The following is a 15,179-nucleotide window of genomic DNA, read 5'->3' on the forward strand; positions in this document are numbered from 1 at the left end:
CCTGTGTGTGTGTGTTTGAGGAGATGGTTTTGTTTGGTGAGGGGACTGTGTGTGTGGGGAGTGGGGATGTGTGTGTGGGAGGGTCGCAGTGTGTGTGTGTGTGATGAGGGGGTTTGTATGTTGGGGGCGCGACTGTGTCTGTGGGCGACTGTGTGTTTGTGTGGGTGGGTAGTCCTGTGTGAGGGGGGGGCGGGTGCTTTGTGTCCTGTGTGTGAGGGCGCATATATGGTGGGTGGGGTGGTGGATGTTTGTGTATTAACGTGCTGTGCGTGTGTGCGCGGGGCTGTGTTTTGGCGGTGCTGTGTGTGGGGGTGGTCATGTCTGGATATGTGTGGGGAGTGGAGCTGTGTGTGTCTGGGATGTTGTGTGGGTTTCCTGGGTGTGAGGTTGCTGTGTGTGTGGCAGGGCTGTGTGTGGGGGGNAGCTGTTTGTGTGGGGGTCTGTGTGTGGGGGGAGGGGCGGCTGTGTGGGTGGAGGGGGCCTGTGTATGTGGATGGGGCTGCGCGTGTGGGGGTGTTGTGTGCTTGTGGGTGCGGCTGTGTTTGTGTGTGTGGGGAGGGGGCTTTGTGTGGGGTTTTTGTGTGTTTCTGGGGAGAGGGGGCAATCGTGTGTGTTGCTGTGCGGAGGTGTGGTGTGTGTGGGGGTGATTATGTGTGTGGGAATACGTGTGTGGGCCGGTGGTGTTTGTGTATTAGGTCGCTGTGGGTATGCGGGGCTGTATGTATGTGTGTGGGAGGAGCTGTGTTCGTGTGAAGGGGGGGGTGGGAGCTGTATGTGTGGGCAGGTGGGCTGTGTGTGTGGGGGGGGATGGAGCTGTGTGTGGGGGGGGATTGGGCTTTGAGTGTGGGTGTAGTGTGTGTGCAGTTGGTGCAGGTTGTGTGTCAGTGGGAAGAGGTGCTGCGCCCGTTTGTGGGGGTGTGTGTTTGCGTGTGGTTTGGGGGACTGTGGTATGCGGCGAGGGTCTGCATGCGTGGGAGGGAGAGGGGGTGGTCAGTGTAGGATGGGGAGGGTCTGGGTGTGTATGAAGCCACTCAGCCCAGTCAGTCTGAATTAGACACCCACCCAACCCGCAATCACATGGGGTAAATAACTGACCCCCAACAGCAGAACAGTATAGAGTGTAAACTTATCGGCTTCAGAGCGAACAACAACAACAACACATTGATCCACTACTCATAAACTTACGTTTTAAACTACAAACAGCCCCTATTCCGCCGGAATTAAACCGCTAAACATATCTGATTCTGATGGTAATAACCGGGGAGATAAGGTGCCTTCAGACCTATAATACACTGTAATATATAATAGATAGTGAAGTGATGTGAGCGCCGACAGTGGAGGCCATGACTGGTGTCAGTGGGGACACACGGGCTCTCATTTCTCACCGCGCCATTCTGTTATACTCTCCAGCGGCCACACGCCCTGGTGACAGCCTGACATGTGCACAACAGCCACGCGTGTGTGAGGTTCCCTGGTGACAGCCTGACATGTGCACAACAGCCACGCGTGTGTGAGGTCCCCTGGTGACAGCCTGACATGTGCACAACAGCCACGCGTGTGTGAGGTCCCCTGGTGACAGCCTGACATGTGCACAACAGCCACGCGTGTGTGAGGTCCCCTGGTGACAGCCTTGACATGTACACAACAGCCACGCGTGTGTGAGGTCCCCTGATGACAGCCTGACATGTGCACAACAGCCACGCGTGTGTGAGGTCCCCTGATGACAGCCTGACATGTGCACAACAGCCACGCGTATGTGAGGTCCCCTGGTGACAGACTGACATGTGCACAACAGCCACGCGTGTGTGAGGTCCGGCAGGAGATGGCGGTTCACCAACACGTGGTCAGGAGAGAAGGGGACAAACTGTCGTACTGGTGTCTTCACTGTGAGTCACTGGTGTTGGATCGAGTGGATCTCCGCTGCACATCAAACACTAGTTATTTCCTTCACTTCTCACAGCAGCTTCTCATGTGGGGCTGCGAACAGCACCGGGTCCTGGAAAACTTTCCCACAGGAACAGCGTCTTTCACAGCAATTTCTGGTGTTTCGTGTGTTGGGAGTTCGCAAAACTCTTCCCACATTCCGCACATTTATACGGTTTCTCTCCTGTGTGTATCCGCTGGTGACTGGGGAGTGTCACTGAACGTGTGAAACTCTTCCCACATTGGGAGCAGTTATACGGTTTCTCTCCTGTGTGTGTTCGCTGGTGTTTTCGGAGTCTTCCTGACTCTGTGAAACTCTTCCCACATTCATTACATTCAAACGATTTCTCTCCTGTGTGTATCCGCTGGTGTTTGTGGAGATCCCCTGAATGAACAAAACTCTTCCCACATTCGTTATATTTATGCAGTTTCTCTCCTGTGTGTATTCTCGGGTGAAGGTGGAGAGTCCCCGAACGTGTGATCGCTGGTGATTCTGCACAGATCCGGTTGTAAACCCCTTTTCTCCGACAGCATCAGTGATAGATCCCGGACACTCTCTCTGCTGTGAGGCTTCAGTTTGGCTACGAGCTGCGGAGCGGCGGCAGGACAGCGCGGGGAGGGATGGGGGAGAGGAGGGGAGTGGTGGAGAGGTGGGGGAGAGGGGGGGAGTGGGGGGTGGAGAGGGTGGGAGAGGGGGGGAGAGGGAGGGTGGGGGAACCGCTGACGTCATAGTTTAGTTTCAGGTGTGTGTGCGCGCAACAAGAAAACAAATTACAACACTCTGCGCTCCCTCTCAACCCAGGGCTCGCATCAGGGACCACCATGGTCCTGTGGGGTTGGCCGGGCACACACACTGCCACCCCAGCACCATACAGATAGACACAGCCGCAATCCCCCACAAACGGCCCCCACCGTACACATGCAAACAGTTCTTATTCGATTGGTGGATCACTTTCTGCGGTGAGCAATTCCTCCAAAATAATAATAGTCACAATAGTGTTGTCCCTCAATCGATGAATGTCTGTGGGGACATCGCTGTGTGCGATTGTCTCCCGTGTTTCACAAACATTACACAGTCACTACATTTTACAATGCATCCTGTGAAGCGCCTTAAGACGTCTCGAAGATGTGATGAGGCGCATTGTCAATTATTAATATTAATATAACAAAAAGGGGTTTAACCTCCCCCTCCATAAACCTCTTCTCTCCTTCAATTGAGTGGACAACATCGCTATAATGCACAAATTGTGGAGTCCTGTAGCTCAGTGGTAGAGCACTCGCTTTGCAAGTGAGAGACCTGAGTTCAATTCCAGGCAGAGGGCGAAACCTTGGGCAAGTTTCCTTACTCCACGCAGAGCCTAATAATAATCCCTCCAAAACCAAAAACAATAATAAATTGGTAATTTTCAATCCATGACTGTTTGTGGGACATTGCTGTGCGCAATTGGCTGCCGCGTTCGCCCACAAATATACAGTCAATTCACTTTACAGTGTGTTCTGTGAAGCGCTTTGGGACGTCCTCCTGACGTGAAAAGCGCTATATCAAATGCAAGGATTATTATTATTATTATAAATACGGTCTACCGACTGAAATCCGCCTCCAGCCCACCCTCTCTGTCTCCTGATTGCAGCAGAGCCGCCAGCGGCTGACTGGTAGAGAGAGAGAGAGTGAGAGAGAAAGAAAGAGGGAGTGATTGTGAGAGAAAGGGAGCAAGTTAAGACGTCGCGTGATCTTTTTTTAACCGCGAAAAATCATTGAAATGAAGATTACACCGGGATTATGAGTGGTCACCGGGGAAGGTGCCGGGTCTCCAGTGATTGCGAATGGTTCGTGTGAGAGGGGACAGAGTGTGTGTGGGAGAGCACAGGAGTGTCACAGTGTCATTAAGTGAGGAGAATGAGGAGAGAGAGGGATTGAGCGATGGGAGAGTGGGAGTGTGTGAGAGGACGGAGAGAACGATGCAGAGAGTGTGTCAGAATGTGTGGGAGAGGCGGGGAGAGAGCGATCGTAAGAGAGTGAGGACAGAGTGTCTGACGGTGCGAGAGAGCAGGAGGGAGAGGTGGAGAGAGGGAGGAATAAAGAGAAAGAGAGAGAGCAGAAACAGAGAGAGAGTTGAAGTGAGGACAGTGTTTCTTGCTTCACTGTCAGGACAGACTATCGGAGCCCCATTGGCCGCCGCGGGGGGGTGGGCGCGAGGTCAGATGCCGTGAAACATGTCGTGCAGTTTCCTCACAGAAAACTCCCACTTTCCCCAGTGAGAGACTCCTTTAAGCCCATCATTTTCCCCCTCCCAACTTACCAGCGCGACCTCCATAACCGGCCATTCCCTTTGCGCAGGAAACACAGCTCCTTCATGTCACCCCCACCCCATCTGCCCCAACAGCACCATTTTGCTCCCATTGCCCGGAGCTCCATTCCCAGAGTCCGTTTGACTCGCCCCCTCCCTCCACTCTTTCAAAGCACATCAAGACCTATCTCTCTGACTGTATTTCCAGTTATCTTCCCCCTCGCCGCCTCTCTCGGCTCCCACCCCCCGCTCGGGTGTCCAGCTGGCAGTGCTGATCGCCTCGAGACCTCCCCCTGACGTGAAAAGGGTTCGGTGTCAAAGTTGTTATGTTTTTGAAAACAAAACACAAACATATTGCTTATGCCCCACTCCCCCCCCTACCCCGCTCCTCCCGATACAGAGTAAAGCTCCCTCTGCTCTTCACACCTCGATCCATCTCTTGTCCCGCTCCCTTGGCCTATCGGAACATATCGTCTGGGCAATAACCCGTCTGTCCTGTTTTATATACCGCTATAAAGTCACCTCACATTCATCTGTGTTTGGGAACGAAGGTTTATCTTTACGTCCCTCACATGAGAAAATGAGAGAATAAAAATAAATGAAAACGGCGAATGATTCCGTGGCGATGGCTTTAATATTAGTTTTTCCTCATTGTAGCATTACAGTGAACGTCGACAGTGCCTCATCCGTACGGTAAAGGAATGATAAATGCACTGATTAATATCCCTCTCCCGCAACCATCAATTCCACCACCAACACCCCCTCCCCCCCATCCCACACGCACCCCCACACCCCAATCCGACACACACCTCCACCCGCACACATTTAGCCGCTCCTCGCACATTCAGCCACATACAAATCCCCTCCGCACACACGCACACAGCCCACAGACACACATAGTACACACACACAAACACAGCCCCCACCACCAACACTCCCACCAGCACAGCAATTCAAAAGGAAATATTTTGATTAACATCAACAGCGAAAAAGAAACTGGTTGGTAAAAAAAAAACTAGCACATAATCCCTCCCCATTCTGCTGGTAACAAACCAGGGGACAAGGTGCTTTTGACCAAAAATATATACTTCAGCGATGTGAGCTCCGATACTGGAAGCCACAGCTGGTTTCAGAGGGCTCATATCTCACCGCGCCATTCTGTTATTCTCTCCCGCAGCCACACACCTCGGTGATAGCCGGACATGGGCTCTTTCCACATTCAGCGCATTCGTATGGTCTCTCTCCAATAGTTTGTGAGGACCTTCAGGAAACGCTGGTTCCTCAGCACATGTTCAGGAGAGAAGGGGACAAACTGTCGCACTGGTGTCTTAACTGAGTCAATGGTGTTGGATCAAACAGATATCTGTCCTGTTATACATCAAACTATTATTGTTATTCTATGCATTTCTCAAAGCAGCTTCTCGTGCGGACTTTGAACTGTATCGGCTCCTGGAAAGCTTTCCGCTGGTAAAGATCATTTCAAATTTTTCTGATAGGACACCGCACAATTCATCCCACATTCGGCATAATTATACAGTCTCTCCTGTGTGTATCCGCCGGTGACTTTGGAAGTGGTCTTTCCTCGTAAAATTCTTTTCACATTCAGGACAGTTATATGGTCTCTCTCCGGTGTGTGATCGCTGGTGTCTCTGGAGACCCCCTGATGTTGTGAAACGCTTTCCACATTCTGCACATTTATGTGGTCTCTCTCCAGTGTGTGATTGTCGGTGTCTCTGGAGGTCTCCTGACGTTGTGAAACTCTTTCCACATTGTACACATTTGTGTGGCCTCTCTCCTGTGTGTGATTGTCGGTGTCTCTGGAGGTCTCCTGACGTTGTGAAACTCTTTCCACATTGTACACATTTGTATGGCCTCTCTCCTGTGTGTGATCTATGGTGTATCTGGAGATAACTCGACTTTGAAAATCTCTTTCCACACTCAGCACATTTATATGGTCTCTCTCCGGTGTGTGATCGATGGTGTATTTTGAGCGATCCGGAAGCAATGAAACTCTTTCCACACTCAGCACATTTATACGGTCTCTCTCCAGTGTGTGATCGATGGTGTATTTTGAGCGATCCTGATGCTCTGAAACTCACTCCACATTCTGCACATTTATATGGCTTCTCACCTGTGTGTGTTTGTTGGTGTATTTGGAGTTGACTTGAAGTTGTGCAACGTTTTCCACATTCAACACATTCATATGGCCTCTCTCCTGTGTGATACCGATGGTGTATCTGGAGATAACCTGACGTTGCGAAACTCTTTCCACAGTGAACACATTCATATGGCCTCTCTCCTGTGTGAAATCGATGGTGTCTATGGAGATCAGTTGACGTTGCAAAACTCTTTCCACATTCTGAACATTTATATGGCCTCTCTCCTGTGTTGGATCGATGGTGTATCTTCAGACTGCCCAACATTTTGAACCTCTTCCCATATTCCAGACACTCATACAGACGCTTTCCTCGGTGTGATTGCTGGTGTCTCTTGAGGTGCCCTGAATGTATGAAAGTCTCACCACATCGGGAACATTTATACAGTCTATCTCCTGTGTTCGATTGCTTGTGACCCTGTAGAGATCCTGTTTGCGAGACTCGGTTTTCCTCAACATGAAATACGATAGATTCCTGACACTCTCTCTGCTGCAAAGCATCGTTTGCGCTACGAGCAGTCTGCGTTGTTGATGTGTCTTTATGGAACTCGGGATGTCTTCTGCTGTGTTCCTGGAGGAACTCGGCACGAGTCAACACAACGCCGGCATGAGGCCAGGGATGAGCCTCAGAATCATCCACTTTGGCTGCTGATGGGAGGAAAGAAAGATCTGGATAAGCAATATATGAGCTTTCTTTACGAATTGCTCTTGAGCAAATGTCGATTGAATCCTTGCATTTGTACAGCACCTGATGATGTCAATGATTTACATAATTTACTGCCAACTGTACGGTCAGTAGCAGCTTACATTTATATACCGCTTTTCATGCTGATCACTTATTGACAGTGTCAGTTTCTGACGGCAGCAACTACCCACAAACAGCCGTGAGGCGACTCCGTGATCAGTGTAGTTGACGACGGTCTGGGACACAAGGAGATACTTATATTAATGCGGGAAATGCTTTCCATTGTAGGAGGTGCTGTGCTTCAGATGAAATGTTATAATGAGCTCCCGGCCATGTCTGTTCAGGTGGACAGTAAAGATCCCATGTAATGTTTCCAAAAGAGAAGCGAGTTTCTCTGTGTTCCACCACACCATTAAAGGATCTTTACTATGTGTCTGGAGAGGCGCAGAGTGACTTTAGCTTAAAAGCTCGGGGTGTATGACAGTGCATCGCGGGTGGTGGGCAGGATTGGGGTGGGGGGGTTGGGGGAAGGGCTCTACGGAGGCAGCCATTTTGACGTTTCCCGCCTGAACCAACCAATGGTCAAAATCCACTGCGTGATGTCACTTCGCGGCCTCATATTTCAAACGCACAGACTAAATCTTCAATGAGCATTTTCCTCAATCGCCTTCCTATCCCTTCTCACGGCTCTCCTTCCCCTCTGTATCCCTATCGCTCCCTCAAAACCTCTTTAATCCGGACATCATTGTCTTTCCAATTAAAAGCCGTGTTCCCAACCCCATGTTGACCCCTGCACTGCTCTCTCCTCATTCCTCATAGCCCTTCCCATCCCCCACAGCAGTGCACAGGCTGACCATCCCCGCTGACAGCGTTTGGTTGCCGTTGCTGACCTGAGTCGCCATTCCCCAGCCCTGTCATCTGAGCTCCATGAAAACCAGGGCACCGGGGAGAGACGGCACCTCTGACAGTGCATCGTCCCCCCCCCCTCCCCCCAGCTCTGTGCTGCAGTGTCAGCCCAGACTCTCAGCTCATTGCCCGCGATGTGGCGCTCGAAGCGACAACCTTCTGACTCGGAGCCAAGAGCACACCAACTGAGCCCGGCTGCCATCTGCCCGATTCTGCACTCGAGCATTTGATGCTGAGAAACTCAGAATGATTTTTCACTCACACAGGTAATCATCGGCAGGAAGATCCCTTTCCTCAGTGCAATCTCTTCTCTGCCTCTTTCTCAAACCGTATCTGCTGCTCCCGGCCTCTCCTCCGCTCACTCGGTTGCGTTTGGAGCTGAACCCCTTTGCGATTTGATCGCCTGTAGAGAAATGTTTTTTAAAACAGAAGAACACGAGCATTACATTTGCAAAGCGGTTTTCAAGTGAGGAGGACGTCCCAAGGCACCGAACAGTCGGGGCTCAGGACCCGAGCCTTGGGGTGGCGTGGTTGTGCGAGGGTCAGAGTTGGACGAGAGAGGGTAGAAACGTAGGCCTCCAATAACGTAAATTATAAGAAGGAACGCGGTTATAATAATAATAATAACAATAATAATCATTGCATTTGATGTAGCGCTTTTCACGTCTTCTCGACATCTCGCAGCGCTTCACAGAATAGACTGTAACGTGAATTGACTGTATATTTGTACGCGAAACGCGGCAGCCAATTGATCACAGCAGCGTCTGTCCCACAAAGTACCGTGGATTTAAAATGACCAATTTATTATTATTATATATTGGAGGGATTATCTGTTTACCACACACGTAAAAAAATCTTAACTCTCTTGTGTTTGCTATTTGAGACATTTTAAACAGTGGACTTTTAGGCACTAATTATGAAATCTTCAGAAAAAATTACAGAAATAACGTCACTGGTTGAATTAGTTTTTAAAAAATAAGATGTTTTCAATAGTCAAAGACAATGTTAAGATATAATCATTGCCAGAGCACTTTCAATATAAAGACTATAATTACACATTTATATTTTATTAACACTATAATTCAACATGTAGAAATCAAAGCTTCAAGATGTTTGGCATCGATCCAACCGAGACTAGAAAAATGAAAAGTTTCCGTCCCCTCTGCCAAGATTGAGACTGAATTTCTTCTCTGGTGTATTGATGTCACTTAACTTTTGACAAGCGATATGTGGCAGTGATTGATTTATCCTCTGTACTAAATGCTGATCTGAGCCAACTAATGCAACCCTTCATTTAATGAACTTACAAAGTTAGCCTTATGGTTAGGGCATAAGAAGATTGATTTCCAATTTTTCATTGTGGTGTGATGGCTCACTGTTTTGCGCAATTTGGCTGCCGTGCTTCACCCATAAAACACCAAATGCACTTTACAATATATTCTGTGCATCGTTTTGACATATCTTATTGCTGCGATGAGGCGTATTAGCAAATTGGAGGATTATAATAAAATATCATTATATATTATTAATACATTAAACACAACAATGCAGTAAAATCCAATTAATTTCACAAGTCAATAGCCAATGCATCAAAGTACACGTGTTGTTTCAACAATATCTTCGGCAAATTAAGTAGTGACGAAGGTACAGAGAAATTCAGAGGCGATTACTTACCTTTCCCAGAAGTAGTTCCACACTCCATGTCGCTCCCTTCGGTTTTCTCAGACATTCTCCCCTGCCTTGTGTTGGCAGCTCATATTTATATCTGATTAGTTTTTTTGTGTGAAGCCAATAATGCAGCCATTTACCCTTCACGTTTAAAGGTAATCGGCTGATAGTACAGCAGTTGGTTTTCTGGCAGTTTTCAAACCCAATGTCGTCTTCAGGTGATTGAGCCAAATTCACAGCTTTTGTCCACTTCTGGGTATTTCAATAGGGTGAGAGTTGGATACTGCGAAGGGGAGGGGAAGGGAGAGAATGGCAGGGAAATGGAAAAAAGTATCTGAATCATCAGCAGTCTGGGTGATAATAACAATAATTATCATTGCATTTGATACAGCGTTTTTAAGTCTTTGGGACGTGAAAATATATTCACCGTATATCTGTGGGCGAAACGCGGCAGCCAATTGCGCACAGCAGTGTCCCACAGACAGTCGTGGATTGAAAATGACCAATTTATTATTGCCGTGTTCTGGAGGGATTATTATTAGATATCTGGAGTAGGGAAACTTGCCCGAGGCTTTGCTCTGCCTGGAATTGATCCCAGGTTTCTCGCTCGCAAGGCGAGTGCTCTAAGCACTGAGCAACTGGACCCCAAGATCTGAAGGATATTCTCCTGTAACGCGGTACCGAATGTCTGATATCCTTAAACACAAGTTCCATTTTGTAAACCAGTGTTTATTTTTACACCCCGATCGCCCTCCCCGAGGAGCACAGTCACCAGATGGACGTTCTGCATCCGACAAGCGCGGGATTGAGCCTCACTATGTAGGCAGTGGGTACAAGGAATTCCCTGCGATCTTCCAGGTGGGCAACACATCTCAGCACTAAATGTATCAGATACATTTGCACCGATTGAAGCCGCCTATTACAGGCTCTGAGCTGTTTAAATTCCCTCCCCCACCCCACACCACAGATAGATTTCCCCCTCCCCACCACCGAGGGAATTAATGTGGAGGACTGTCAGTCAGGACCCGCGAGAGAGAAACTTCTCTTTTCCATTCACGTCACGAGATATTACAATTCCCTCTCATATATGAGTGAAGCTGTCCAGCCCAGGAGGAGAGGGTCAGGTTACTGCCGGCCAACTCCTGGGGCCTTCGTTTATGTTGCGCTCAATACCAACAATTTACATCCAATTAAACCGCACATTAAATGTCCCTTTGTTTAATGTGGCGTTCAATACCTACAATTTACATCAAATTAAACCGCACATTAAATGTCCCTTTGTTTAATGTGGCGTTCAATACGTACAATTTACATCAACTAAAACCGCACATTAAATGTCCCTTTGTTTCATGTGCAGTTGGATAGGTACGATTTGCACCTATTGAAACTGAGCATTAAATGTCCCTTTGTTTAATGTGCAATATGTGTCCCCCCTCTCCTCCCCCCGCCCCCCGACGTCCTCACTTCCCAATCCACCACTCGGCGCCTCCGCTCGTCTGGCACCGGCCTCCAGCTTGTCACCCCCGACATGTGGAACTCTCTCTCTCAATCTTCCCGACTTTGACCCCTTTCCCCCTTTTAAAGTCCCGCCTGAAAATCTTCCCTCCCGACCGTGTCACCTCCCACCCTCCCCGGAGCGGTCAAACTCCACCACTGTTAAGCGTTCTGAGACGCTACACTGCGTGGAGTTGGCGGTTGTTGAAAAGACGCAATTTGCTCAAGTGTAACGGCGCATTAAAGGTCTCCACAGGGTAGTGTTCACTGCCCCCCTCCCCCCAACCAGAACTTGTGGAGACCTGTAGTCCTGTAGCTCAGTGTTTAGAGCCCTCGCTTTACAATTGAGAGACCTGAGATCAATTCCAGGCAGAGGGCCAAACCTTGGGCAAGTTTCCTTACTCCACACAGAGCCTAATAATAATCCCTCCAAAAAAAAAACCCAAACAATAATAAATTGGTCATTTCCAACACACGCATGTTTGTGGGACATTGCTGTGCGCAATTGACTGCCGCGTTCGCCCACAAATATAGTCAATTCATTCGACAGTGTGTTCTGTGAAGCGCTTTTGGACGTCCTCCCCACGTGAAAAGCGCTATATCAAATGCGAGGATTATTATTATTATTGTTGCTGTTGTTGTTAATGCAGAAGCCGCGCCGTACAACATGGCGGCCTCCAGCGGAGAGCGGTGCCGTACGGCGCCTTACGTGCCGACGTCACCGCGCGGGCGGGACTCCCGGCCCTGCGTCATTGCGTCTTCGCACGCGGCGGCCGTCAGCGGCGGTTCCGGATACGGAGAGAGAGAGAGAGAGAGAGATACCGTGAGGGTCAGAGAGAGAGAGAGAGGAGAGAGAGACGGTGAGGGACAGAGAGAGTGAGAGAGAAGGAGAGAGTGACGGTGAGGGACAGAGAGAGATGGAGAGAGAGACGGTGAGGGACAGAGAGAGAGAGAGAGTCGGTGAGGGACAGAGAGAGAGAGAGTCGGTGAGGGACAGAGAGAGAGAGAGAGGAGAGAGAGACGGTGAGGGACAGAGAGAGAGAGGAGAGAGAGACTTTGAGGGACAGAGAGAGAAGGAGAGAGAGACGGTGAGGGACAGAGAGAGAGAGAGAAGGAGAGAGAGACGGTGAGGGACAGAGAGAGAGAAGGAGAGAGAGAGACGGTAAGGGACAGAGAGAGAGAGAGAGAGAGAGAGAAGGAGAGAGACGGTGAGGGACAGATAGAGAGAGAAGGAGAGAGAGACGGGGGAGAGAGCGAAGGAGAGAGAGACACTGAGGGAGGGAGAGAGAGAGAAGGAGAGAGAGACAGTGTGTGAGAGAGAGGGAGAAGGAGAGACAGTGACGGTGAGGGACACAGAGAGAGAGAGAGAGAGAGAGACGGTGAGGGAGAGAGAGAGAGAGAAGGGGAGAGAGACGGTGAGGGAAAAATAGAGGTGAGAGAGACGGTGAGGGACAGAGAGAGAGAGAGAGAGAGAGAGAGAGAGACGGTGAGGGACAGAGAGAGAAAGAGTCGGTGAGGGAGAGAGACGGTGAGTGAGAGAGACGGTGAGTGTGAGAGAGAGTGAGTGAGAGAGACGGTGAGGGAGAGAAGGAGAGAGAGACTGTGAGGGACAGAGAGAGTGAGAGAGAGAGAAGGTGAGAGAGACGGTGAGGGAGTGAGAGAGGAGAGAGAGACGGTGAGGGACAGAGTGAGAGAGAGAAGGAGAGAGAGTCGGTGAGGGAAAGAGTGAGAGAGAAGGAGAGTGAGACGGTGCGGGAGAGAGAAGGAGAGTGAGACGGTGAGGGAGAGAGATAGAGGAGAGAGCGACGGTGCGGGACAGAGAGAGAGAAAGAGACGGTGAGGGACAGAGAGAAAGATGGAAGGAGAGAGCGACGGTGAGGGACAGAAAGAGTGAGAGAGAGAAGGAGAGTGAGACGGTGAGAGAGAGAAGGAGAGTGAGACGGTGAGGGAGAGACAGAGAGAGGAGAGAGAGACGGTGAGGGTCAGAGAGAGAGAGACGGTGAGGGACAGAGAAAGAGAGAATGAGAGAGAGACGGTGAGGGATAGAGAGAGAGAGAGAGAAGGAGACAGAGACGGTGAGGGAGAGAGATAGAGGAGAGGCGTTGAGGCACAGAGAGAGAGAGACGGTGAGGGACAAAGAGAGAGGGAGATAAGGAGAGAGAGACGGAGTAGGAGAGAGAGGAGAGAGCGACGGTGGGGGATAGAGAGAGAGAAGGAGAGAGAGACGGTGAGGGAGGAAGAGAGAGAGAAGGAGAGAGGGACGGTGAGGGAGGGAGAGAGAGAGAGAGAAGGAGAGAGAGAAGGACAGAGAGATGGGGCGGAAGTGCAGATGATTGACGGGGACGGAGGGCCAATCACAGTGCAGTTTGTGACGGACGCACCAATAGGGCTGTGGCTGAAAAGGCGGGGCTTGAGGTGGACCAATGGGGAGGGAGTGGGCGGGGTCAGATCAATGTGTGTGGGGTACCAATGGGTGTGTGGGGCATTAATGGGTGTGAGGGTTACCAATGGGTGTGAGGGGTACAAATGGGTTTGTGGAATACCAGTAGGTATGGGGTAAAATGGGTGTGAGGGGTACAATGGGTGTGGGGTCCTAATGTGAGTGTGGTGTACTAATGGGTGTGTGGGGTGCTAATGGTGTTTGGGGTACTAATGTTGTGTGGGGTACTAATGGGTGTGTGGGGTACTGACGGTGTGTGGGGGGTATTGATGGGCTGCTAGAGGTATTGATTGAGTGTTGTATTCATCCGGTGTGGGATATTAATGGAGTGTTTGAGGTATTAATGAGCTGTGCTGGGTACTAATTGTCTGTTTAGGGTATTAATGATTCGTGTAGGTTATTAAGAGACGGTGTGGGATACTAATGGGCTGTGGGGGGTATTAATGGGCTGTGAGTGGTATTAATGGGCTGTGGGGTGTATTACTGAGCTGTGGGGTGTATTACTGGGCTGTCGGTGGTATTACTAGGCTGCTGGGGTATAACTGGGCTTTGTGGGGGATTAATGGACTGTGTGGGGGATTAGAGGACTATGTGGTGGATTATTGTCGTGTTATTATTGGGGTGTGTGTGGTGTTGATTGTGTGTGGGCTATTAATGGTCTGTGTGGGGTAATAACGGAATGTGTCGGGTATTTATGGGCTTTGTGGGGTATTAATGGGCACTGTGGGATATTAATGAGGTGTGTTGGGTATTAATGGGGTGTGGGCTATTAATGGGATGTGTGGGGTATTAATGGTGTGTGTAGTATTAATGCTGCGTGAGTCCTGTAGCTTCCGCGAGCTGCGCCTGGTACCCAGTACAATAGTAATAATACTTCCATTTGATACAGTGCCTCATTCTGACTCACAGACGTCCCAATGCGCTTCACGGAATACATCGTAAAGTGAAGTGACTGTATATTTGTTGGTGAAACGCGGCAGCCGATGGTGCACAGCAGCGTCGCACAAGCAGCCGTGGGTTGAAGTGACAAATTTATATTTGTTTGTTTTGCCCCTCTATAGGGATTATTATCGCGTGTCTGGAGTAAGGAAACTCGCCCGCGGTATTGCCTGACCGGGTACGAACCAGGCGTCTCGCTCGCAGGGCGAGCGCTCTGTCCACCGAGCCGCAGGACTCCAATGTCTATCGTCCAGGAGACGAAATTAAGGAGGTTATGATGTGTATAAAACACCGGTGAGGCTTCAGCGCGAGGACTCACTGCGTTCAGTTCTGGGCACCACACGTTAGGAATGCTGTCAAGGCCTTGGAACAACAACAACAACAAGATTCCAATAGAGCGCCTTTCACGTCGGGAGGACGTCCCAAGGCGCTGGGCAGTTGGGTCAGGACCCGAGCCTTGGGCGAAATGGTCAGGGTGAGGGAAGGGAGGGAGAGAGGATGGGGTAGAGAGTCGAGAGTGGAGGTTAAGGCTCGGTCAAAGAGAAAGGTCTTGAGACCGGCCTTATAGGAGGAAAGGCAGGAAGCGGCGAAGGCACCGAGGGATGGAGTTCCAGAGCCTCGGGCTGAGAGGCTGAAGACCACCGATAGTAGGGCGGTTGGGGGGGGATGTGGAGCAGACTG

The 15,179-nt window shown here is 50.0% G+C and overlaps 1 protein-coding gene across 1 annotated transcript; it reads right to left on the reverse strand.

Moving 5' to 3' along the window:
* Positions 1-2,027: 2,027 nt before the first annotated feature.
* On the reverse strand, positions 2,028-9,725 carry LOC103173781 (zinc finger protein 664-like). The gene is made up of 4 exons (XM_042345536.1): positions 9,632-9,725; positions 8,220-8,360; positions 6,071-7,014; positions 2,028-2,354 (listed from the first exon to the last, which is right to left on the reverse strand). Exons 1-4 carry the CDS (start codon positions 9,684-9,686, stop codon positions 2,028-2,030), a joined length of 1,467 nt encoding a protein of 488 aa, XP_042201470.1. The 5' UTR covers positions 9,687-9,725.
* Between the last annotated feature and the right edge of the window lie 5,454 nt (positions 9,726-15,179).

The sequence above is a fragment of the Callorhinchus milii genome, unplaced genomic scaffold, assembly GCF_018977255.1.
Source record: "Callorhinchus milii isolate IMCB2004 unplaced genomic scaffold, IMCB_Cmil_1.0 Scaffold58, whole genome shotgun sequence".
NCBI lineage: Eukaryota > Metazoa > Chordata > Chondrichthyes > Chimaeriformes > Callorhinchidae > Callorhinchus > Callorhinchus milii.